At 43.4% G+C, this 25,762-nt stretch overlaps 3 protein-coding genes and 1 non-coding gene across 14 annotated transcripts in view; 2 read left to right on the forward strand and 2 right to left on the reverse strand.

The window, feature by feature from the left end:
- SH3D19 (SH3 domain containing 19) overlaps positions 1-14,563 on the forward strand; it is an 87,095-nt gene extending 72,532 nt beyond the window's left edge. For all 9 annotated transcript variants that reach the window (XM_051790581.1, XM_051790579.1, XM_051790580.1 and 6 more), the window contains 10 exons: positions 968-1,232; positions 2,409-2,477; positions 3,749-3,821; positions 4,139-4,269; positions 6,586-6,644; positions 8,255-8,442; positions 8,694-8,746; positions 9,246-9,432; positions 10,033-10,130; positions 11,421-14,563. In XM_051790581.1, coding sequence (XP_051646541.1) covers positions 968-1,232; positions 2,409-2,477; positions 3,749-3,821; positions 4,139-4,269; positions 6,586-6,644; positions 8,255-8,442; positions 8,694-8,746; positions 9,246-9,432; positions 10,033-10,130; positions 11,421-11,537 — 1,240 coding nt within the window. In that variant the 3' untranslated portion in view covers positions 11,538-14,563. The remainder of the gene's footprint in view (positions 1-967; positions 1,233-2,408; positions 2,478-3,748; positions 3,822-4,138; positions 4,270-6,585; positions 6,645-8,254; positions 8,443-8,693; positions 8,747-9,245; positions 9,433-10,032; positions 10,131-11,420) is intronic.
- Positions 14,564-16,972: 2,409 nt separating this feature from the next.
- Positions 16,973-21,068, reverse strand: RPS3A (ribosomal protein S3A). Of its 2 annotated transcripts, none has more exons than XM_051790608.1 (6): positions 21,043-21,068; positions 20,224-20,327; positions 18,802-18,989; positions 18,430-18,638; positions 17,721-17,830; positions 16,973-17,135 (listed from the first exon to the last, which is right to left on the reverse strand). In XM_051790608.1, exons 1-6 carry the CDS (start codon positions 21,051-21,053, stop codon positions 17,014-17,016), a joined length of 744 nt encoding a protein of 247 aa, XP_051646568.1. In that variant the 5' UTR covers positions 21,054-21,068; the 3' UTR covers positions 16,973-17,013. The 2 variants fall into 2 exon arrangements, with proteins under 2 accessions (XP_051646568.1, XP_051646567.1); XM_051790607.1 differs by lacking the exon at positions 21,043-21,068 and adding an exon at positions 20,575-20,724.
- On the reverse strand, positions 17,403-17,472 carry LOC127472564 (small nucleolar RNA SNORD73). The gene has a single exon (XR_007905055.1). It is a non-coding gene; the product is annotated as a small nucleolar RNA SNORD73 (small nucleolar RNA).
- LOC127472405 (ribonuclease CL2-like) lies at positions 20,818-24,043 on the forward strand. 2 transcript variants are annotated; one of them, XM_051790611.1, is made up of 2 exons: positions 20,818-20,957; positions 23,515-24,043. In XM_051790611.1, the coding sequence occupies exon 2, from the start codon at positions 23,521-23,523 to the stop codon at positions 23,950-23,952; it is 432 nt and encodes a 143-aa protein (XP_051646571.1). In that variant the 5' UTR covers positions 20,818-20,957; positions 23,515-23,520; the 3' UTR covers positions 23,953-24,043. The 2 variants fall into 2 exon arrangements, with proteins under 2 accessions (XP_051646571.1, XP_051646570.1); XM_051790610.1 differs by lacking the exon at positions 20,818-20,957 and adding an exon at positions 22,973-23,105.
- The last annotated feature ends 1,719 nt before the right edge of the window (positions 24,044-25,762 follow it).

The raw sequence follows: 25,762 nt of genomic DNA on the forward strand, positions 1-25,762 counted from the left end.
GCACATTTGTTGGGGTTGATAATTTTTGCAGACCTTGCTGAGTTACTTTGTATGAAAAAAAGAGAAACAGTTATAGCAGAAACTTGCAATAACTGGCTGAAGATTTTCCCACAACAATCAAATAATACTGGTTTTTTTGGAATAGTGGTAGTACCAGGATTCTTAATAACAGAATGACTAAATTTTATGTACATAATTCTTGTTTATAGCAGAGGTGATTTTTAATTAGCAATTTATTGATTTGGCCACACTCTTTGATTCTAAAAATCATGAGTCATGTGTACTGTATAAGCAGCTTTGTTTAATCAATGCTTAGTAAGGGGGTTTTTTTACATTTTTAATTTAAAAAAAAATTACTACTGTCACTTGCTAGTCTCTGATTTTGGTTTCTAAACTACTGGTACATTAATGAGAATGTGGTACCTCCAGATGTCAGAGAACTTGAGTATTTTCACCAATATTCTTTCTATTGCATAAAAATGGTAAATTCTTCTATTTGATGGCATTGTGTCCAAAGTGGTGTCGTATGTCATGAGTTTCTGCAGAGGACCAAAAGTCACTTTAGGGAAGTGATAACCCAGGGAATGAGCTAGGCTGATCCTGAAGACCAGTTTTCCCAAAAGCTCTCAATAGCAGAACATCCTGCAGCACCTTCAGACAAAGCTCTTTCTACTGCTAAAAGAAATCCAGCTTACATAGTGGGCTCCCATGAAAGCTGGCAGGCTGTTGATAAGCAGAAGTGGTGAGCAGACTTGGAAATGCATAGTCAAAGGATCTGTCTAAGGATGTGGTCATACAGTCCCAGTAGCTGAAGAGTTCATGCATTCAGATGCTACATACTCTGCAGCCCAGGTTGTCATGAATCATGTTTTCTTGCTGAATACTCTCTAGATAGGGCAGTGGTGGAGGATGAGTTGGCAGGCTTATTAATATGCATATTTTCTCTGATGGTTTGCACAATTTTTAGGCTTGTGGATGGAAAAATTATACCAGCTCGACCTCCCCCACCTAAAGGTGCTCCTGGAAGGCCACCTCCACCAAAACTCTCCACAACCAAAGCCTCCTCCCAAAAGGATGCTCTTTCACGATCTAGTTCTGACATCGCTTCTGATAAAAAATCCAGCAAGTTCCGATTGGGACCCAAGAGAACAAAAAGTGCACTCTTTAAAAATCCGGATCCAGCATTACCTCCTAGACCTAAGCCAGGTCATCCTCTCTACAATAAATACATGGTGAGAGATGAGATATTCTGTCTGAGACCGTTGTTTTTATAAAAAAGTGCTGGTTAAAATAGTAGTGAAAAAGATAGTAAAGTAGGTTACTATGCTGTGTCATTCAAAGTGCATGTATCAGCATAATCTTCTTTAGAAAATACCAATAGATAAATAGTAATAAGTCCTGTAAGGTAGTACTGGAGAATGCAATATCTAAGTGCCAAGTATAGATATATGTGGTGTATTTTTGTGTATATGTACAATTTGTATATATCTTGTAATGCATAGCTTTTGGGGTTTGGGGGTTCTTTGTATAGTCATCAGTTCTGAATTCTCTTACAGCACATAAAATGATGCTAAATAATTGCATTTGTATGTTGGGTTTATCCATATATATGAAAACGCTTAAGAAAATTTGGAGGCATTAGAACTTAAAGAGTAGTTGACCTTGCTTAAGAAAACCTGTAAAGAGTGAGAAATGTAACATTGCTAATCTTACATTTTCATCCTATTGATGCCATCCCTTTTCAATATAAAAATGTTTCTTTTTGATATTATATGTGTTATTAGGGAATATTAAATACAAATAGATCAGCATTACAGATAAAAAAAGGAGAAAGTCTTTCCTCAGGTACTTGAAACTGGTCAGTGATAGAGCTGGTGTAACTGCTTGAAGCAGTGCTGTTGTCAAAAAAAGAAGCCACACAGCCACGAACATGAACAACATCAATATTCCGCATAAAGTGAAAACTTCCTGTTGCCTTCTTTTTGATCTTTCACTTAGATTGCTATATTTTTTATTTCAGTAGAAGATCACTAGTAATTCTCTGCCCCCAAATACTACTGTCAAGGAAATTGTCCTCCCAGGTTGTTTTTTGAGTGCCCTCCATGACAAATGATTACACTTCTACATCAGATGTCTTTCTGAATATCTTGTACCATATGGTATGAGACCAGGTGGGTGTCTAAGACACTTTTAAAGTGGATGACACCACCTGGGTTTCTCAAAGTGGCAGTTCATATCACTAGCAGTCTATCTGAGTGCCTTCCAAAGGAACCTGTCCTTTTCCACTGGACTCCTAAATTAGTTACCTGTATTAGGTGGTCTGAATAGTTCCATTTTCACTCGCAGTGGGAATTTGAGGTGCTCAGAAGTGAAAAAAACTTTTACATTTGTCTCTGTTTCTGTTCTAGCTACCCGTGCCTCATGGAGTTGCCAAGGAAGATTGTCTTCCCAGGAACACAGGAGAACCGTCCTGTAAGGTAAGGCACTTTTTTATGCTGGTAAATATTTAATGAGCAAGACTCCTGTTGCCTTAAAGTATCAAATGCTTTAGTCTTTAAAGGTTACACTGAGAAATGTAATACCGATCTATTAAATCCTTGTGATTCTTTAATCCAAACAAAACTACTGCCAAAACAAAACTCAATAATGGCAATTTGCCTTATAGCACAGGAGCATGCTGCTTATGGAGCAGAGCAACAGTAATTACTTGGAGTGCCGTAAGGGAGAGGAAACTGGTAAAGTTCCTGTGTCTCATAGGAAAATAATCACTCCCTTGGCTGAGTATCTGAGAAGTGAGCAAAAGATAAGCGAGTAGTTTTATGAAGTGCTGTACATGATATATCAGCGAATTGGCTTTGACGTACAGACTTGAAAGTATTTTCCTCTCTCTGCTTCTACAGATCCTTACTTGGTTTTAGGGCATGCTGCATTAATATTAAACAGCTAGTGTAAATTATAGCCAGGAGCAGTCTTTTTGACTATTATCAGAAACCTACATGGCTGAAGTAGATTTCTATGCAATCTCTTGTTATCTGTTGTAATTCATATTACTCTGCCCTTATCTTTGTCCACATTGGGCTTTTTTTGTTGGGATTTTTGCACACAATGAATTACTTCAAATGTAATCATACTATGATTGTCATCGGTACAGTCAAAAAATTCCTAGTGGGTGGGATAGAGAGGAAGACTCAGCATTTTGAATATACTTTCCCTGCGTAAAGATCCCACAATGAAATTGTCAGCTCCCCTCAGTGTTATCTTCATGTAAGGTGGCTTCCTTGCCCCTCTAAAATGCTTGTTAGTCAGCAGATGTGCTGCCCCTGCAGAGTGTGGTGGGGAGAGTTGGGTTGGGTCTTCACTCGAGCAAGAAAGAGTGACTGGTGGCACAAAGTACCAAGCACCAGTGCAAAATTTGGCCACAGCCCTTGCAATGAGCGTTGCTATCAGTGCTCCAGATTTCTGACCCACAGAGATAGCTGGGGCTTTGTCTGTACTGGGAAAGTTACATGCCTTCCCTTTCTTTTACTGGCTCTAAAGTAGACTTTGGTGAAATGTATTCTGGTTTACACAGGCAAAAGGCATACAGAATCCAGACCCATAGCTGTGTGACCAATAACCCTTGCCTCCAAAGGTGTTTCTCTAATACCAGGACAAAATTGTGTCCAGAGTCAGAACATTACTTTTGGAGTACATACTGTTAATGTGTTCCATGATTATGAACTACTTGGATTTATTTTGTTTGTTTCAGGATTCAAACCACCCTCCAAAAGTTTCTGACACAAGTGCACCTCATGCTGTAGTCCTGCATGATTTTCCTGCAGGTAAGTAAATGTGAATATTCTAGAAGCTTGTTTTATTTCAAGACTTTCAAATGAGAATTTTCTTAGGAATTAGAGCTTAAAAATGGTATGGAAGCTCAGTCTACAGCATCTGCCTATAGAGTTGTTCAAATCAATGAGTTTAACTGTAGATGGGCCAAATCTTTCAGTTAAAAGCTCACTGGTTTATCAAGTACAATTAAGACTTTTTGAAAACTCATTCTGTTATTGTCTGTGGTATTTATATTAAGAAGGTTTTACTTAAGAGAAAATCAGTGAGTGTGGCAAATACTGTTAACTGAAATGATGTTGTCTTACAGAGCATCCTGATGACTTGGACCTTCATTCTGGAGACATCATTTTTCTTTTGGAGAAAATTGATACTGAGTGGTACAGAGGAAAATGTGGGAATTGCACAGGGATATTTCCAGCCAACTTTGTTAAAGTAGTTGTACGTAGGCTTTATATACACTGCTACACAGATCCTATTGCATTTGTTTTCTGGCTCTATTTTACTAAGTCTCCTGTGTGTTTAACTCCATTCTGTATTTAGATAATCTATTATCCCACTGGCAGTACAGAAGACATATCAACTTGTTTGTGTGGTATTAGGAAGATACTTGATTTGGCACGACCAGTTTGTGTTATGGGGAATATTTTGCTCTTATTTTAAAGCCAAGTGAGAAAATCATTGCCCTTATCAAATTCTCTTTGTTTACTTGGGTAGTTTCTCAGGGTCTGCAGAGCAGATTATTTTTTGACAGCTGCCTGTAAGAATCAACACTCAGTAAGATGGTTCCTTTTGGTGCCTCCCCCCCACTCCCCAGCTTCTTTCATTTTCTTGTCCCCTGAACTGCACTGGAATCACCACTTTTATAGCCATGTAGTGAAATAGGTCAGGGCAGCAATTTGGCCCAACAAAACATGTTTGTTTTTTTCTTCCTAGAATATTGTTCTTTCCAGCAGGATCAATTTGCCTAAGTGGCTTACTAAGTGGCTGCACAAATGGTTATGCTGGCACAGGCAAGGAGATTGTGTTGTTGCAAATGAGCAGCTTAAAGCAATCCTGTTACTGAATGTGACACTTGACAGTAAAGGGAAGGCAAGAACAGGTGCTGTTTTGGGAGCCTAGTAGCTATTAATTGAATGCCTTCTCTTTAAAAGAGATACAATATGGTTCTCTGTGCCCAATGCTGGGTCAAACCTTTTGCAAGCCAGAGTCTGAGACTGAGATCTGTTTTGTAACAGTGGAAAGGGCACTGGGCTATCCACACTGGCCATATGGATATGGAGGAATGCCAGACTGACACCAGGATGCTGTGGAGGTGCATGGCCTGGCATTAAAGACAGTTAAGTGTCTATGTCGAGCTGGGACAGCTGGCAGAAATGAGCACTGCTGCCACATGGGCAATACCAAGGATTTGGTAAACATCAGGAAGTGTAGGCTGTCTGTCTAGTTTGTAGTGGTGTTATTAGAGAAAAATTGATGTGAGAAGTGCTGAAGAATAAAAACTAAACTCAGTAGTAACATATCCATGCTCGATTCACTTTCATGAGAAAGATTTGTTAGCTAAATTGATTAGCTGCTTCTACACAAACCAACAATTTAATTTAAAAACTCTTGCTCATACTGATGGCTAAGAGAGAAAAGGTTTTGTGTTAAAGCAGTGGAATGAGTATTTGAGGTCAAATTCAGCATTGAGACGGACAGATACAAGCATATAAAAGCTAGGGAAGATGCATTTCAAATGTCTATCTAAGTTGTAAAAGGTGGTTACCCTTTGAGAGTAAAAATCTTTTGTTTCAGAATATTTTTTTTTCTAAAGACAGCGCAGTACATGAGGCTAATTTGCTTGAGTGAATTCTCCTCTTAATTCATGTCAGATTTAATCTTGATACAAAGTCTCTGTACAATGTGCTACAGTGTGGTTTACAATATTGAGCTGGGTAGTAGGTTAGGCCTGGACACCAAACAATAATACATAGTTACTACTTCCCATGGAATCTTCAGAGCACCATAGATACCAGCCCCTCTAGCAAGAGCACTGCAAAGATTGTGTTAAATTTCCTCCAGTCCTTCACATAAGCTAATGAAACATTCTTGTTGATTTTATGGGAACTGGCTGATACAATAGTGAGCTGTAAACCAAAGCTCCTCGCCAGAGTCTCTAGGCTTGTAGTCTTCCACATCTTACAGATCATCCTTCATGTCACACCAAAAATACAATTGAAATTTTCTTATGATAAAGGGCTTGAATGTTGTCTGTTTGATATATCTGTGTATTGATTTTCTAAGTTGTGTTTCTCCAATTCAAGTGAGATTTGCGAGATGCATTTTTGTTTGGAGGACAGCTGGCTACCAGAGCACAGAAAGGATAAGTGTAAACAATAATTCTGTCTATTGTGATATACTGTGCTAGTAAATAATAGAGAGCACTTATCAGTTGAAAGTTGGGAACTAAATACAATAACATGTAGTAGCATGCAATCACATATTCTGTCAGTCATGCCACAAGTAGAAACAATAAACCAGCTTCATAAAAGAAAACATTAAATATTGCTCCTTGTTTGCATAAAATTAGAAATGAGAATTCAGGCATAACCCCCCCATAGTTTACATTATTACAGTCATATATCAGAGTATACCAATGACTACAGAGCATCACACATCTGAAAAACAGATTATTTTATCCAGTTTCAAGTTTATTGTGGTTATGTTCCCATTAGTTTGAAATGGAAGATTTAACTTATTTTGTTGTCTTATTAGATTGATGTTCCAGAAGAAACCAACAGGAAAAAAACACCCTCTTCATCACAATGTATTAAGTGAGTCAGATAAATCTTATTTTCTTTCTCATGTTGATTTACAAGGAAGTAAAAGGAAACATCAACTGTGAAGCAGATGCTGTCAGCACTGAGGTTAATATAGTCAACAATTTATTCACCAAAATATATTTTGAAAATTAAAATATGTTTTAAAAAACTGAGTATTTACGATGTTTTAATAAGACTCATATTTAGGTGAAAAAAGCCTAAAACCTCACTTTCATGAAAATTGGTTATGGAAACCATGAAGCAATCTGATTAACTTCAGCAGCACTGTACGCTCCTCCCTTTGCTCCAGGCCTTGCTTCTTTCTTCCAGTATCCTTATAAAATGCAACATGGTAGGGCTCCTACTCATTTGAAAGAACAAGATAAAATGGGACAGAATATAGATGTACTTTAAGAGATAAATCTCTCTATCTGTCTATCCATCTCCTTAAGTGTATAGCTGTACGGGTGAATCTGAAGTTCCGCAGATCAAATTATCAAGTGTATTTCCAGCACTTTCATTTCTGGTTTTCAAACAACTTGTACTAATATCTGTGGGCAAGAGACAATTTTTCATGCTATTTTTTCTCAGTGATGATTTATCAGATTCCATAATCATTCATTCCAGCAATTAAAGCCAATTCAGGCAGAGGCAGGAGCACCTAGTATGAGAGGGATCATTCAGTTTGTTCTTTGGTTTGGCATAAACAGAACTTTCTTTTTAAAAGCTGCTTCTGCAACTTAGAAAGAAACACAAAGTGCTAGCTCTGTCCCAAAAGACACATCTTTGCAAAGATATGAGATGGGGACAGGGGTGGGAAACAAGCTTCTTACACTAGTTGTATGCCATGATGCTATAGAAAGAATTAAAGCCTATTACTGATCTTTTTTCAGCATGGTATTTCTGATAAATATTTTCTTAGTGTAACTTCCTAAATTTAATTTATTAGTTTGTTAAATTGTTAAATCTGTTTGAGTCGGGGGGGGGGGGGAATAATTAGTTTTTTTCAGTACTGTACCAAAGTATGCAAAATTTGTTAGATGCATTGGTGTTCCTTTCTTTGATAGGTAAGTTATTTCCCATATATATATCCTATGGGGATACATTTTACAGACTAAAGTATATAAAAGAAGATAGTTTTTATCTTCTTCCTATGAAACCTCCATGTATTTGGGACAAACATACAGCACCCACCCCCCACCCATGTTTGATTGCATCTAAATGGGATGCTAGCTTGAAAACCAATCAAACTCTTGAAAAAAGTGTATCAGGACATTTACTTGGATATAGGCGAAGATATGAAGTGGGACAGATGACCCAAACCCAAGGTTTCTTAGTGTTGTTTGGAAGAGAAATAGGATCTTTTGCAAAATACTAATAACAGCCAGGAATTGGGATGCAGAAGTTGCGTCTGGCTCAACCAGACTCCGTACTCATCCTCCTCAGAAAGCAGAGATAAGAACCAGGGCTAGACCCCAATTTTCCACCTGTTCTATCTTCAGTGCATTCTTTTATCATTTTAATTAAACTATCAATTGATGTGTTGCACCACACTGCCTTGTTATTAAGTGGACAGTAATAATAATAAAGACACAACGTAATTTTCTCTTTTGTTTGTGCAGAGGTCCAAGATGTCTAGCACGATTTGAATACATTGGAGATCAGAAAGATGAGCTCAGTTTTTCAGAAGGTGAAACTATTATCCTGAAAGAATATGTAAATGAAGAATGGGCCAAAGGAGAGCTCAGAGGCACATCTGGAATTTTCCCCTTGAACTTTGTGGAAGTAATTGAAGATCTGCCTGGAACAGGTATGAATACGTCTGCAAAAATCTTCAAAAACATTTTGTACTTCAGGCATATAGGCAGCACATAGGAGAAAACTCCAGAAGAACAGTGAATGAAGGAAGGAGGTAGAAAGAGAGAGAAAACAGTTAAAAAAAAAAATCAAAAAGCTTAAGAAGCTACTCTTAAGAGTCACTTTGAATATCTAAAGTCCCTATCGTTATTAACGATTTGAATAGTCACTGCTGCTATTCTAAGTTGTGCTTTACTTATGTAGGTACAGAAGCAGCACTGAAGAACAAGGTGGAGGTTTCTTCTTCCCTTCCTCAGGTAATAAAATTTCATAGGTTAGGGTCAGAATTTACATAGCAGTTTCATAGATTTACAGAGACATCCTATTATAATGCCAGATTAGCTGAATGTAACACAACTCCCACAGCACACAACGCTGCGTGGTCACATCTTGAATTCTGACATTTGGCCTAAACTGATTAAATTCATAGCTTGAAAAATTAAAATAAGTAAAGTTTTATCCTTTATGCTTAAGAAAATTATTGTTAGCTCTATTTTAAGTATTGCTGCAGTGATCTAATTTTGAATTTATTAATCCTTCTTCCTGCCACCAGCGATAAAAAGGGATGTGCCTGAGCCAAGATGAAATTCTGTGGTGGTAATTGCTGAAATGCCATTCTAGTGTACATCTGCAGCAACACTTGGGAGAAAGTCAGGACACCCATGTTCTGTACAGCTGCTTTCTGCACTATCCATCAGCTTTTGGGCTCCATTTACGCTTCTAAAATTACTGCATTTCCTCTGTTCACTTGACTAGAACAACAGATGCTCGGTACAGTGGTGCGAAGCGCTTCATGATTTTACAGCAGAAACCAAAGACGATCTATCCTTTAAAAAGGGAGACTACATCCAAATACTGGAACAAGTAGATTTGGAGTGGTATAGAGGAAGACTAAATGGAAAGGAAGGGATTTTCCCAGCAGTTTTTGTTCAGACCTGCTCAGGTACAGTGCTCCTACTAAATGGCAATTCATTATTCCTTGGGTTGTGACAGTCACAACAGAGTTCTGGGAGAACCCAACTACTCCATTGTATTAGCAAGACACACACCACCACAATCTTTAATATTTTAAAGCTAAGCTAAGTTTTGAATCACCTCCTCTAATAATGCCAATATAATGTTCTAGTCAATAAGTAATGTGGGAGGTGACACAGACTCTGGGATGTTTTCAAGTGTGGTTTGGGCACAGGCACAACAGGACCACTGAGCCACCTTTAGGAATAAATCACGGGTGCTGCCTCATCTTCAAGCACAAAGAGAAGACAGCTCTTATTAGATATCACCACTGGAAAGTTCAAGTAAGTCAAATTTAGTCCTCTTGAAAGCAGAACTGTGAGACTCTGTTAGTACTGTAAAATGAACTGGTGTCAGTGGAGTTTTTTATTCCAGTAGAACAGCGAATTTGTTACAGCAGTAGCAATAACATTTGGACACCCTGTAGCACAATAATGGGGAGAAAGCATGAGAATGAGAGGGAACTTCTCCAGAAACAGAGATTTATTTCATGCCAATCCAAATAACTTCTCTTGTCCATGTTCTGCAGCCAGGATAGAATTGTCACAGTCTGGGGGAGGGAAGAAAGGAAAAGCCAGAGCTCTTTATGATTTTCATGGAGAAAATGAAGATGAGCTTTCCTTCAAAGTAAGTATCTCTCCTAGACCAATTTCCAAGAGGTCTTACACTCCTGAAGAGTGTTAAAAAATAAGATTCATCCACTCTTAAAATAGGCTTGAAATAAGAAGAATGAAGCACATAGAATTTTAACACATTTGATAAATGGTCTCTCTAAAAAACACTTTTTCCCTTACCACTGCTGTTTCATATTGGCAAAATCTTCATTAAAGACACTGAAAAGAGATCAGGAGTTGCAGAATGCCTCTGACTTCTCTGATCTAGTAAACATAACAAGACAAACCAACCTCATTTTGCAGTACATTCAGTTCTTGATCAGTTGATCTGGTCAACAGAGCCTCTTTTTTTGACTAGAAAGACAGCAGTGAGAAGGAGGATAATAGTGAGAGTGCCAGTGCTACAGCAGCCAGGCCTCTAAGGGACACCAAGTACAGCAAAATCTTAAATCAGCAACACAATACATAGTTTCTGTGGAAACAAGGGGAAAAATTAAATACTTGCTGGATGCCCAGCATGAACAAGAAACAGAGTGCCCTTGAGATTCAAAGTCATGATTTAGGTAACCGTGTCCTCAAAAGCAAATTTCTGAGAAACAGTAGTCTTTCACAAGCAGGCCCAAAAGTGTGTCTTATCAGTTGAAACACACAATATGTTCTAAAACTAGCAAAATAGTTCTAGCATTAGCAGCATGCAGTGTTGAAAGGATAGATGATTCTTTAAAGCAGAAAAGGGGAACAATGGTACTGGAAGAAGGGCCAGGGCCATAACAGTACTTCCGATGAAGAGTGTGGCACGAGACAGTGAAAACTGGAACAAGGACCAAACACAGGAGCTGCAGTTTAAATGGCCACACTGAGCTCTCAGATTATTGCTTTTCCTTTTGGGAAAGTTTCCAAGTGCTAGAAAATATTGAGACTGACAAAAAAAAAATCTTTCCAGGGTTTTAAGAAGAGAAACCCCTATAACAGAGCAGGGAAACACACGCAAATAATGAGTGGTCTGTGAGGCAGCTTTTAGCATATCTGCCTATCTGGAGAGCTTAAGTAACTCAGGAAGTTATCCAGCAGTGCTCTTTTGCCCCTCCAAAGGTTTTTCCCCATAGACAAATATTTACCCTAAGAGAAGCTTCAACTGGTTTTGGCATACAATCTCCAAGAGATGTAACCAGCAGAAGAGACTGGCCACATCCTACTTCTCTTCTATTTGATTGATATTAATTGCTTCTAAATAAGTCCAGCTATGCATGCATTAACATTGCACAGTAAGCTGTACTGACTCACATTACTCCTTCTCTTACAGGCAGGTGATATGATAACAGAGCTGGAATCTGTAGATGAGGACTGGATGAGTGGAGAGATACAAGGAAGGTCTGGGATATTTCCTAAGAACTTTGTTCAGATTTTAAAAACACCATGAAGTGTTGCCTCTTTTTGTACTCCCTGCATGTGGGAGAGAATGTTTTCTACCCTAAAGGCACAGCAAAGGCATCAACGTGTGTTGACTATCAATGTTTTGCACTACTTTTTCTAGACAGTCATACTAGTGTCTTTAAGTCAAATAAGAACATTTTAGTCCTTTGTGACAGTGTACGTAGTCATGTTTCATGAACGCTCTGAGAGCAAAACAAGCAGGATTTTTAGCGGTTTCCAACTAGGGGAATATTGTGGTGCAACACCATTTTAACTTATATAGCATTCTAGTATGTTTACTATCTGGTATTACATTTATCCTGCACAAAGTCTGCATAAAGTAAACTGCTTTGGGCTTCTTTAAAAACTTTTTAAAATCCAAATTTAAAGAATTGTTTTAATATATAATTACAATGCTCAGTATGTAGATGGAATTTGATATTCGGGTTTCATTACTACTTGAGTTCCACATTAGCAGTAGAATCCACTTGTTTGTTTTATAACTTAGAGGACAAGAAAAATAACTGGTATTTCATAGTAGAAAGGTTATCAAATCTAATACTGGTAAGAGGGAAAACTCAGAAATAAATCCTTGTGTAGTATTCTTCCTTTCTTAGCCCAAGCTGCTCATACAGCAAGATCACAGAAGTAAGATTTTTAAGTATTTTGCCTTTTAAAAGTACTGTTTAAATTTGTATGAATCATCTTCAACCTTCCTCCCTTTCTCCAAAATACTTTCCAGGTACAGGTTTAGATTTTTCTACTGCCCACTGTTCTTCAAGCACTATCATGCCCTTCTTTCCCAGCTGAGGATAGTTGTGACAGACAGCGTTTACTGAGCTTTCTCAGATCCCATCCATGGAGTAGCTGCACTATTCCAAATATTTGCCCCTCCACTCCCGTCATGAAAGTGGAAAACCAGTCTTCAGTCAGTCTACATTTCATTTGTCACTCAAGCACTGGAACATACTTCAGTAACACTATTCCTAACCTTAACATGAAGGGTATTATACAGCCTTGGTTTTAGCTTTCAGCAGACGTGGGAGTAGTTTCCAGTTTGTTACCACATACCAACTATACTGAGCATCATCATAAATGGTCTGTCAAGACATTAAGGAAAACATGCCTGGCAAGAGGTTATTCCAAGCAGCTCTAACCAAGGCAATAAGTAAAAAGTAGCAGTGTGGCTTGACTGACAAACTAAGACAGACATGACTGAGGAAGCTTCACATTATAGGAACTTCTGGTAGTAAATTAATTTTTGTAACACTTGGCTTCTGACAAAGTAGTTAAATGGCATCTAACTCCATCAGACTGGAATAGAAAACATTATGCTGCAGTTGGCTCTTTCACTGCTGACAATATTCCATCATTTCTGCACTATATAACAAAGAGAAACCAGTAAGCTGTTTGCACGAGTCATTACTTCAGAGAGCTGCAGGTCACTAGGTATCAAGATACCCTCAACAAGACTTTTTTTCATGGGTCTGGCAGTTCATGTTGCAGGAGGGCCAACAGTTGAGTGGTGAATGGAGACTGGAAACTAGGATCATGCTTGACCTTGAGATAGTTTTGACTTGGTCTTTCTACAGCTTTATCAGTATGAGCTCTAAGCATCACAGCAACAAGTCCCTGCTGCTACAGGAGATCAAGGTGCATCTAAATTGATGCCTGAGCAGGCTGGTGAGGGTTGCCCTTCGCTCCCCGTGCCCTGCACTCTGATTACCATCACAGCAGGCAGAAGCAGGCTTACAGCCAAAACTGAACTGAGGAACAACCCCTGAGTGGGGAGTGGGCATCCAGTCCCAGTAGCTGACTACAGCTCACCTGAAACAAGCCTGAGGAATGTGCAGAGCAGACATGAGGTCCTCAGCACCATTTCACTCAGCAGTCACAATTAGGCCACAGAACTTGCACAGACACAGGCATTTTCCCCCTGATTTTTTTCTGTTGTGTATTTAAACTGCACCATTTCCACAACCAGGAAATGAAAATCACACAAAGTTTTGATGAGCTGAGAACTAGACTTCTACTTCCATTAGGTTATTAATATTATAAAACAGTTCTAAATTACGTGCCATTCTAGGAGGGAAAAACTATTTGTACAGCTATTATTCAGCTTTAGCATCCCCAACAAGCCTATCTGGAACTCCTGTGGAATCAAACTTAGACGTAAATCACTGCCCAAGCTTTCCTGCCAAGAGATTCTAAAACTTCTTGTTTCTTACTCCAGTAAAACACCATCTCCTAGAGAAATCCGAGGAATACCCATGCCCTCCAAAGATATACTAAATCAGTATAGCAGTAGGTGAGAGTTGTGTATGATGTTTACCTGTTGTCTGGCAGTTTTCTAAAATTTTGATACGTCTTACAAGTAGAACTGATTCTTTTATATTTTTTTTCTTTCCATGTCCTCGTTCCCATTTTTATAATGTGTATTGACCAGTTGTTTTTGTAACTTCCACTGAATGTTTCAAGGCAGTGCCTATCCGTAGAAAAGACCACTCTGCTGTATGTTAATCATCTCCTCCCTGTGGGGCAGGGAAGGGAGAGCAGCAAGGCCTTCTCTTCACAGCACCGAGTGCCATCTAAGGGCTGCTCGCATTGCTGCAGGCAGCTGAAACAGCGCCTTTGTGAACACTGAAACAAGTGAGATGCTTGGCTTTTACAGGAGAGGGTTTTCTTAAGACAATGCCCAGCACCACCATGAGACTGCCTACAGATCATAACAAAATTCCTAAGGTGTACAAAAACCCAGGAACGAGGTGGAGCACAAATCTTAACTGCAATATAGTAGCAAATTTCAGCTGTAACCTTGAAATATAGCGAGCCCTGTGTGCGTTAGCGTAATAAGAAAAGTCTAATTTGACGAAATACTGTTTGACCCACCCTCTGGAAATATCTTCAGGAAGATATCTTTGTTCTGTGTACAATTAACAGTGTCCTAAATATACCTTTGTTAAGTCCAGTAAGTTTGTTATGGTACCTCTGTAAATTAAGAATGTATTTAACCAATAAAATTTTTGTAATTAAGTCATGCTGGCATTTTGTCTTATGCTGTGGAGAGCTGAGCTTTCCACTTGACAGTTTTATGGATCTCATTCTGCTTACATATTTAACCCCGCTGCAAAGAAACACCCAACCCCCAGACAAATACCAATAATAATCAGACAAATAATATTGCATCCATTTTCAAGTAGTCCAAACCCCTCAGAAAATCTGGATGGCTTTGAGTTTATTCAAGCCTTTGGACTCAGGTACATTCAACACCACCTGCAGAATCTGTGACACTTGCTAAGTGCAGCAACCAGCTGTCACCGCAGGGTGTCACACACAGTGTGACTCTAGCTGTGCCAAAATTACTTGTACTGATGAGCACTTCTGCACGTGATTTTGGTGTGCTCTGCTGACTGCTGCTTTCACACACCATGATTTTTCAGCTGGTATTTGCTGAGAGAATACAGAGGATGCACAAAATTTTCCTTCCTGCTTGCTTTTTCCCCCATCTGAAATCCCGATACAAAGCATACATTCATTCATACATACATACATACATACATGCCCAGAGCCCCTACACAGCAATACTGGCAGTCCACTGTTCAAAAACATAACATTTAAAAGCCTGAAAAAAGGCAAGTTCTTGTTCTTTCTCCATATCCTCTCGAACTAGACTTTTTGCAATAACTCCTCAGACATACGGCTGAGGGAAAAAGTAACAATATCCAAGACATTCAAGTTTTCAGAGAATGAGCACAGAAACCACCTTAGGATTCTTAACTCTCCCAGCCTACAGAGAATACGGGCCAGCTGCAGGCCCTAATGATTTGTTTGATGGAACCACTGCTAAGCAGAGGAAACAGCCAACACAGGGCTGTTCATAATTGACAGCTCTGACAGTCCTTATGCCAGTCCAGGCCTGGAATAGATATACACACACATCTGCGTGTGCACAGCTGCACTGGAATGTGCTGTAGTAGGTTCAAAGCTTTCCAACCTCTAACCACACTTACCCTACGTCATGGTTCATTTTTCTAACTCGGGTGAGAAGTTCTCATTTTTGTTAGAGAAGCGAAGGGGCATTTGTTGCAACTTATGGCTTCAAAAATATGACTGACTGGGACTCCTGGAGGCAGACACCTGCCTCAGCAGTACTAATGGGAAGAGCAAAGCAGAGGGTCAAAAGCAGAATGATTCCTTTCTTCCTTTACAAGATCACGAGTGTTGAGCACTCACTACACTTCCACTGCACCAACTGGAAAAAGCAGAACGCATATTAAATTGTAACTTGGAATCACAACATGAAATCACATCACCTGCAGTCCTCTGAAGTAAGTCTGAAAACATCAGTTTCATTTTGCCTATGATTTGGTGCAAACCAGAATTACCAAATAGGAAAAGGTGAAAATCCCTGACACGGAACAGTACAGCTCTCATGGGTAGCAGGGCCCCCTCCTTTTCCCTTAGTAACTTGCTGAAACAGTAATATTTCACTATTTTCCCCCATTTCTTATCCTATGCTATGACAGCCAACTGCAAGATCTACAGCTCTCAGTGACCTCCCCATTTTGTTCTCAGATTTTAAATCAGAAACTTACCAACATTTTCACAGGACTAATTCTAAACAAAACATGTTCATAGCACAAAAAACTCATTTCAGTCAGAAAAAACACTCCTCCATTTTGAAGCCTGAACAAGAAAAAATGCTATCAGATAATAAACAGTCTTAAAATTACTCAGCAAATCCCTTAAGTATGCTTTGTTCTCAGAATACAGACCGTTGCCTTTTTACAGTATCATTTTTCCCCCTAAAGTTTCACAGGTTTTTCAACTATGATTAGTTACCTGTCAGTTCTGACAGAGGTTAAAAACCAACATGCAAGCCCCTACTGCTCTTGAGCATGCTCTGCATTTCTGCACTGCTCAAAACAAACACTGCTTCCGTAATCATAACTACAACTTTAAGATATTTAAACAACTTCTGATTATGGGAGACCACATCTATCCCACAAGAGATTGTATTAAATTACCATAAGGAAGCTTAAACATATACATGTAATTTTTAGGTAAGTAGTCCAGATAAATCCTCAAGACTTCCCTATAATAAAAAATTCTGAAACAGCAGAAAAATTCTGAAACAGCAGCCCCGTTATCCCTGTACAATGCTCCTCTGTGAGGTGCCTCTCATTAATGCAAGCTCTGCACAGATACCCAAGATTTCTTTTGTGAGGACCAGAATTATTGGAAAAACCAACATACAGAATCCACAAAAAGGACAACCTCCCTTCCAACCCATCTTGCAACACCAATCATGAAAAACACCAGTCCAACACAAGTCTTTTTTTTTTTTTTTTAAACCAAGGCAATAGGTTTACCTTACTGAAAACCCATCCACACATCCAGCACCAATATTGCCCAGTAGCAATGCAGGCAACCAAACATTAGTTCTGTATATTAAAACTTTTATTTTCCACCAATCTTTAGTTTCAGACAGATTCTTGCACGGGCGGCTCGTATCCATCAGCTCGCTCTACTTTAGTGCCTGCCTCGTCCCCAGAGGGCTTTCCAGCACCACCACCTTCGCCATGCAGCTCCATCAGCTTGCCCACTAAAAAGAAGCAGCAACATAAACAGTGAGAGATGCACCTGTTTAAACAGTTTTAAATTACTCAGTTGCTCATCATACACAAACCACCAGAACATTTAACACAGGTATGACCAAGTCCATTCCAGAAAGCTCATGGAAGGAGATGCTGCTGCAGTAACTGACAGTCAGATGGAAAAAAGACTGAACTAAGTGCAACATAACACAATTACAAATTAAATTTTTTCTAAAAAGATTTGGATTCAAGAACCTACTACTGCATTACATGGGAATGTCAGAAAATGGGAAAACAGAATCATTCCATGTCATTTGGGACCGAAACATTTTGTCATCATTCATTCCCAAGGTAAAGCCTTTAAGCATTCAGCAGCAGTTTCAGGTGAGAATTCAAAAAGCTCTGAACTCAATGGTCACTGCTTTGCTTTCAATCCTGGAAGCCACAAAGTCAGACAAGAACACACCAATTCAATACCACAGCTGCCTAAGTTCATGATGCTGCTGTAACATCTTTATCCAAAAGCAAACACATTTAAAGTGACTGCTTGCCACATCCTTCCCCAGGAACACTGAACGTCTGCAGTAACTCACATTCAAACTTGGGCTTCTTCAGCATCTTAACCTTGCGGACGTAGACGTCGTGCAGAGGGTAAATGGACTGACAGGCCTTCTCGATGTCCTTGCCAATGCTGTCTGGGATCCTGAGAAATCACACAGCACAGCAGTGCCACAATGTTAAAAACTCTGCCTGCTTCTTCACCAGCAACACAGGCTTAAAAAATCTTTAAGAGTACAAAATAATCTATATAAGTTCACATCATTAATGCAACCTTCACTCTGACATTTTTCTTCAAGTACGTTTAGATTCTAAGACGTTTCCCTTGCAGTGTTAAAAGGAGCATAGGGCAAGCGTGCCCATTTTGACAACAAATCTCCAATCAAACTTTTGGAAGCAAATATCACACTTTGGAAAACCTTCTTATACCAGAAGAACCCAGAACACTCACAGCCCCAGCTGATGAGAATTACAACTTTAGTCTGCAGAACCACAAATCCTCTGGAGAGCACAATTTTACATTTATGCAAATGTTACAGTGGGTACGAGTCAAACAGGATGCAGAGACCAAGAGAAGCCATCTGCAGAAAATGGCCTTTGGCTTTCCAACATGAGGGGCTCCCTGCCTGGTCTCTGCCAAATGGCACAGGAAGCACCAGCATTCTCCAAGTTCTCAGCAACAACCAACCAACAAACAACTATTGAAACTGTAGGGGAGAAAAGGAGAACACAGTCAGAGCTTACAGCTTATTGACAACTTCCTTCAGGTCATTGGTCTGCACCTCCCGGGTCATGATTTCCATCATCTTTTTACGGATCTGCCGGACCTGCTGATGCTGGGCATAGGAGGTCTTGCGGATCTGGTTATTGCGCTTCTTGGTGAAGCCCACGCAGAAGAGGCGCAGCAGGTAACCGTCCGTGGTCTTGACGTCGACGTGGGCTTCAATCATTGTCTGGAAAAGAAAGAGACATTTACCCCCACATGACAGAGAGGTTCCCCAACCCCTCTAACCCGACATCATTAACACCTGCCGCTGCCACCTCAAACACAGCTTCCAGTGCTTCCCCCTCTTCCTAAGGGCTCCGGCAGGAACACAGACCTTGTTCTTTACACACCTGCCATTTTTTGACCATGGAGCACATTTTGTCCCGGGTGAGGTCCATTCCATGGAAGTTGGTCAGACAATTTTTGCCCTGAACGTCCTCAGTGATCAGTTTGAATTTACGGAAGGCAACCTCATCATTCTGCAGGTCAGCCAGACTCACTTCGAACACTCGGCCCTTTAGTCCGTCAGAGGCAATTTCTGTGTGATGGAACAAAATAAAATACCTTTTATTAACATTAGAAGGGCACTGTTCAAATCAGGTACCAAATTCCCACTGGATGTTTTCTAATGGTGGCGATCACAGAATCACTAAGGCTGGAAAGGCCTCCAAGATGGAGCCCAACCCCTGGGGATGCAACGCCAGGGCCTTGCAGCGCTGCAGTTCATTTGTGTCTTGAGCCAGATCAAACCAATTCACAGAGCCAAATACTGGGTTTTGTTAACTCTGGGATGAATCTTTCCAGGTGACTGTATCAGATGGGGGACACGAACACCAGCGTGCTGCAGATTGCACCACATGTAATAGTTTGGGTTGTTTTAAATGGAACAGGTTCCGGAGTATTTGGAAATTATGAACAGCAATGAAAAACAAAAACGCCACAGCAGTTGGTTGCTGTTTCATTAAACAGCAACCAACACCCCAGTCATTTCACAACTCCCCCTCATTTTAACACTGGCTGATTCACACTTGGTTTACAGTGACCCTTATTTTACTTTTTTCATGTTACAGTTCAAAGTAATGATCATCTTCATAAATGTAGTACAGTGTAACTATTTAGCCATTCTGCACAGCTAGGCTTCCAAAAGTACTGTTACCCCTATCCAGATCCCCCTGCATCCCTAGCACGTTTCCTTTTCCTAAGGTGTGCCAGATCCTATAAAAACAACTTTACCATTCAGTGATACACCTACACGTACACACACTCACATTAAATCAGCAATTCCAGCTCTCAACAGAGATGAGACACCTTTACCCAAAAGCTTTAAACTTTAGTCCCTTGACATGCTGGTCGTTATGATCCTGTTATGACCAAGGTCTCCCGTGGCACTGTCCCACATCTCCCCCTGTGACAGTCAAAATGACTCCTTAATTCTTAATTTTTCTCCAACCTACTAGGTTACCACCACAGCAGCTCATTAGAAACTTCAGGCCTATCCTGTCCTCCTATGGTTTGGTTTCTTGTACAAACAAGGACCTCACCGTATGAACTTCCCTGCAACTAAGCTCATTTATTCAAACAACTTGCCCAAGTCAAGAAAACTCACTTAAATCACCCAACTGAGCCAGAGATGCCAATTTTTTCTTTAACTTCCAGGTTCATGTTAATACGAGCAAAACCCATTTGTCAGCAGTTCTTTAATCGAGTCCCGCTTGCAGCCAGCGCACGGAGAAGACACATGGCCCTCCACTGCACAAACCCCAACTACTCACTAGTTCCTTGGGTCCTGGTGACAAGGGTCTTCCCGATGTTTCGGATATTAAACATCGCCGGTGCTTTGACATCGTACCAGTCCTTCTTGGAGAAAGGATCGACCCTTAAATCGAATGAAGGAAAAAGATTTTTTAACCGACTTTCTCAGACCAAGCCGAGCTTCAGTAAAACCTCCCTCCCCGCATGCCGCCTCTCTAGGTCCAGGCCCGCCCGGCAGCCGCCATGACAGCCCGGGCCCCGCTCCAGCCTGGCCGCCGCCGCCATCCGCCCCGCATCGCCGGCATCCCGCCGCCGCGGCGCTCCGCCCGGCGCCCCCGGGCACCGCCCGCCCGCTCCCCGGCCGCCCTCACACTTTCTTCTTGGCGCCCTTCTTGCCGCCCTTGGTGAGGCGCTTGTTCTTCCCGACCGCCATCGTCCCGCCCGCGCCGCGAAAGGGCGGGGCGCGCGCGCTCCCGCGAGATTATACGAGACCGGCGCTCGCGCGAGACCTGCGAGCACGGGGACGCCTCGCGCCGGGAGGGGCCGGGCGGTGCCCCCCCCCCCCGGGCCGTACCACGGCGGGACGGAACCAACGGCGCGGGGGGGGCGGGGGAGCGCTCGGCGCGGCCGTGCCCGTGAGCGCCCCCGCCCGGCAGAGCTGCGCCCTGCGGAGCGCCCGCACCGCGACCCTGAGAGCGGGGACCCGAGAGCCACAGAGACCAGGCTCGCTGCGCCGGCTCTGACCGGGCGAGAGGTAGGTGCCGTGCGGTAAAAAGTTGCATCTTTTTTGCAGTAAAGTTTACCTGAACCCGCCTATCTAATACGTATTCTCTGCCTACCTAATGCGCATCAGTTACTTTTCCTTCCTGATGCCTTTTCAAGCTGAATTATCTGTCCCCAGGCTGAGTCTTCTCGCTTTTTGTAAACGTAATTGGTGTCGTTGTATAACTTCTACAGTACAAGTTGCTTAATAAAGAAAAGAGCTTTTGTGTTTTAAGCGTTGTGTAAGATTACATCATACAAATAAATATGCATTAGGTAGGCGGTTCATGTAAACTTTATTGTATAAAAGACGTAACTTTTTACCCCATGGTGTGCTTGATACGTGGAAACCTTCATCTAGCGCCCTGGCCAGAATAAGCAGTGTCTCCTTTCTAAACTAGTCTCTGTGTCTGTGTTCAGAAAGCTCCCAAAATTGGCAACATTCCCATGCCATGGGGCGCCGAGGGGACAAACAGAAGTTCCTGGTCTAGGCTTCCCCAAGTGCCTCGGCTGATGGCTCCTCTTGCCACAGGGCAGCAGTAGGCTCCGATCAGCCTGGGATGGTGGGCAGGGATGAGAGAGGGAGATGCAGTGCCCAGGACAGCGCCAGGCAGTCGGGACTCCCTGGGACAAGAATGGACCACAGGCTGTAGTTCATGAATAGACATCACAGCGACCTTTGGGAAGGATACACCTGAGGGTCTGCCGGGTAGAAAAGGCTTCAGCACAGGTCCCCGTGCCATGCCAGCTAGAGTCAGCCCATTGCCAGACATCCAGGCTTGCTCCTCCTCCTGCAGACACCATCCCTTTTCCACCCACACCAGGACAGTGGAAAGCAGAGAGTGTCTGGAGGGTTCTGATGAGAGTCCCCATCCTCCTTCCATGCCCAGCAGGAGCAGGGTATTGTCAGCATCTGAGAGTCAGCAAGGGGGCTGTGCTGACCTTCCCTGTCTGCAGGGTTTTGGCCTGGTGCCTGAACTGTTCCTGCTGCAGGGGCTGTGCACTTTTGAGGAGGATTTCTTGAGAGGCTGTAGAAATGCCACCAGAGCCCAGGGTAGGACCCTCTGCACTTCCATTGTGGCGAGTCTTGGAACTGTGACAGCTATTTTGGGGAAGGTGGTGCCAAGGACCAAGTGTACCCAAGGCTGAAGGACATGGTGGGCCTGGGACAGACAGGGGGGCAGCTCTGTGCTGTCCTGGGGGACAAGTAGGTCAGGTGATGGTGACACACACTCAAAAGTGCATCTCTCAGCCACCCGTGGTTCTAGGACTGAGGCCCACTCCTTGTCCTCCTTGAATCACTGGTGGGCTCAGACTTGGCTGCTCATGTGGGAGAAGGGCAGCTGAGGGCTCCTGTGCACGTTCTCCCATTTGCCACTTCCCATCACAGTCTCTATCATGTCTTTGAAGAGGACGATGGAGACCACTTGCACCCAGTGGTGACAGCCTCTCCCCCTGAACGGGACATACTTTCCATGGCGGTCCATCAGGATGGTCAAGGGAAAGGAATGGGTCTTTGATAGGCTCAGACTGGCTTCTGGTTCTTTGCTGTTCTCTGCCTCAGTGGAGTAGCTGGGAGCATATGAGGTAGCAGCGAGGCAAAATGCCCTTCCCAGGGGTATGAACTTGCCTGCAAGGGGACGCAGGGAAAAGGGATGCATAGCTCCTGAAGCACTGCAGGACAGCCGTGGATGTGCCATGTGTTTCAAGAGGAGCAGGAACATCAGTCAGGTCCCCTTGAGGTGATGCTGACATTCTGTCCCCACCAGAGAACTAGGTATCTTGCCCTGCCACCCAAAGAGGCCCAGGTGTCCTGCCTCTCATGGGACAGGTGGCCAAGCCAGGAGGCATGATCCAAGGCAACTTGGGCAGGGGACACCAAGGGGATGTATGCAGACAGTCACGTGGTTTGTTAATGACTACCTAATGACCTTGAGGGGGGGGGCAAGAGGGTGAGTGGGGCCTCCTGGATACCTGTCTCTTCCCAGACATCCACTGGACCTTGCTCTTTGCTCTTCTGCCCCTCCTCCTGGATCCTTGCCCATTGGGCCCAGCTGGGGCCAGTATAAAAGATGTGCAGAGGAGTGGGAGGGATCCCGGAGACCTTGAGGCCATAAGGGAAACTGAGGCGCGCACACAGGTGGGGGTGAGGGATGTGTAAGGGAATGTCTGTGGGAGGGGGCTGTGAAGAACCCAAGCATCCAGTGGGAGAGGGAGGCTGTGTATGGCTCTGGGCACTGGGGCAGGGACCCCATCCATAGGGGACCCAGGGGTCTGAGGAGCAGGTAGGGGGTGTTCTGTAGGGGACTGAGGCTTCTGGGGAGTGCATAACTCAGGTGTCCGTGGCATATTCTATAGGGTGTCCAGGCATCCAGGTGAGACACACAGATGGCCTATTTGTCCAGCGGTGGGTCCCCGTGCATTTAGAGGGGATTTGCAAGGGACCCAGGTGTTTGGGAGGGGGAATTTGTAGAGAAATCAAGCATCCAGGGTGGGGTTCCCAGCTGGGAGCCCAGAAGTCCAGATGGCCCTAACCCTGCTTTCCACAGGTGTCCATGGCAGGCTGGGTGCTATGCGTGACCCTGGTGCTGGCGGCACTGGCAGGGGTGGAGGGCGAGAGCCGCTACGAGAAGTTCCTGCGGCAGCACGTGGACTACCCGCGGACCCCCACGCTCGCGGCGCACCGCTACTGCGAGACCATGCTGGCACGCCGGCAGGTGACGGCCCAGGGGAGGCCCTGCAAGCCCTCCAACACCTTCGTGCACGCGCCGGCCCAGGATCTGGTGGCTGCCTGCTCCCGGGAGCCTGATGCCTCAGGGTTCCAGAGCACCCCGACAGCCATGGGCATAACAGCCTGCCGCCTGCGAGGGGGGGACACCCGGCCCCCCTGTGCCTACCGCGCCCGGCAGGTCCAGCACCACGTGCGGGTCGCCTGCCGGGACGGGCTGCCCGTGCACCTCGCCGGCACCTACCCGCCCCCGCAGTGAGGCTGGATGTGTGGGGGCCATAGGTGGGGATATGGATTCTCCCTCCCACTGGAGGTTCCATTAATGCCTGAAATAAAGGAGGTGTCACAGGCCTGGGCTCCAGCATCAGCTTCTGGGGGAATCCTGTGATCTTACCCCTCTCTGGTGGCCCCTAAGCCCCTTGGGTGCCCTCAACCCTGTCCAAGGTGGATCTAGCCACCCATGTGCCTTATAAACCCCTTTTCCCAGCATCGTGGATGTCCCATGGACCCGTAGGGTGTCTGACCTTTCCTGTGCCCTCTCTTCCTTTCTTAGTCACTCCACAACTCCTATGGGTGCCCCATAACCATCCCCACTCCCCCAGCCCAGGGTCCCCCTGATCTCTTGGATGTGCACCCAGCTCTCTCCCTCAGTATCCTCACCCTTCAGGTGTCACATTGCTTTTCTGGATGCCCCATACCTCCCACAGGGTCCCACAACCTCCCATGTGCCTCATAACCCCCTGGGTACCCCCAACTTCCCCCATATCTGTCCCATAAACCATCAGGTGCCCCACAATCCCCTCTCCCACGTGCCTCTGACCCCGTCTGTGGCTGAAGCTGCTTCTGGGCCCCCTTGGCACCCCTATGGGACTGAGTCCTAGCTGGGGCCATACACAGCTCTGGATTATCACCCCACACACTGAACACACACAATACACGTGAAACATGCACTGTGCACACAACGTACAACCACACTCGCAACACAAAACATACAACACTCACACCTCTGCTCCTACATCTAGCACACATACACAAGCACATACACACAATACGCACACACTACATGTACACACATACACAAGTATTTTCTTGGGTTTGGATGGGATTTCATGCATTTCAGCTTGTGTTCATCACCTTTTGTCCTTCATTCCTCCCCGTCAGTACTTACCAGTACACCTATAATCTCCCCCTGCCTGAGCCTTCTCTTCTCCAGGCTGAACAGTCTCTGCTCTCAGATGCACCCAGAAATTGTAGCTGAGGAGGAAAAGAAGTGCAGCGAATGGACTTCCTGATCCTTTTTCATTGCTCCCTCTCCAAGATAGCTCTTGCTCATGTGCCTTGAGTAACTCAGCTGCTCTTTTTCTGGAATTCAGCAGAAAGGCACTTTGAGGGCCCTCCATGGACTGGCGAGCTCCAACTCTCAATGCTGCCTGCCCCAGTGAGAAGAGCACTACTTCCTGTGCACTGGAGAGGAATTGGGGTATTTCAAGGGCATTTGGGGCATTCCTGGCCTAGCAACTTCCAGCACTCACTTCTCCACCCTGTGTTTTAATAAATCATTGCATTTATTACTTAATTCCTTTCTCATTTAGGTACTTTCATGTCCTGCATATCACAGCCAAATGTAAAAGTTACGAGGTTTGTGGTTGATTCTGCCTTGTAACACCACAGGGAGACACAAACTATCATTTCTGCTTTGTGAGTGAGAGTTAAGCGGCTTTCCTAAGGTCACAGAAAAAGTCAGGGACAGGAGCTCAGTTCAGACCTCCTCAACCTGATTTAATAGCCTCCCTTCCCATTTATGTGCTTTTGACCTGAAGAAAAGGCAAAGGCGCAACCAGAAATGTTTCCAGAACAGTTCTATATGCCACCAGAGTAGTAGCCCAAAGCTTGTATCTGAGTGGTATCTGCTCAAATTTTATGCCCAGAGTTTGCTGTGACAGTGGTCAGCCTGCTCGTCTCACCCGCTGTATTGTCAAACAATTAATTCCTTTGCCAGGAACTGGCTGTTGCTTGTTTAGCACATGGAAATCAAGCAAATAATGCTGACACAAAGCATGCTTTGCTTC

The sequence above is a fragment of the Manacus candei genome, unplaced genomic scaffold (assembly GCF_025592945.1).
Source record: "Manacus candei isolate 608988 ecotype Guabito, Panama unplaced genomic scaffold, ASM2559294v1 h1tg000028l, whole genome shotgun sequence".
Taxonomy (NCBI): Eukaryota; Metazoa; Chordata; class Aves; order Passeriformes; family Pipridae; genus Manacus; species Manacus candei.

What these genes read in the sequence shown, in the direction of transcription:
- RPS3A (XM_051790607.1), bottom strand. Translation starts at nt 20,636, where the DNA reads ATGGCGGTCGGGAAGAACAAGCGCCTCACCAAGGGCGGCAAGAAGGGC. An exon ending in CCATGGTCAAAAAATGGCAG is followed by an intron (nt 18,639 to 18,801) that starts GTGTGTAAAGAA and finishes TTTCTTTTCCAG; the next exon opens with ACAATGATTGAAGCCCACGT. An exon ending in GAAGAAGCCCAAGTTTGAAT is followed by an intron (nt 17,136 to 17,720) that starts GTGAGTTACTGC and finishes GCTTCTTTTTAG; the next exon opens with TGGGCAAGCTGATGGAGCTG.
- LOC127472405 (XM_051790611.1), top strand. Translation starts at nt 23,521, where the DNA reads ATGGCAGGCTGGGTGCTATGCGTGACCCTGGTGCTGGCGGCACTGGCA.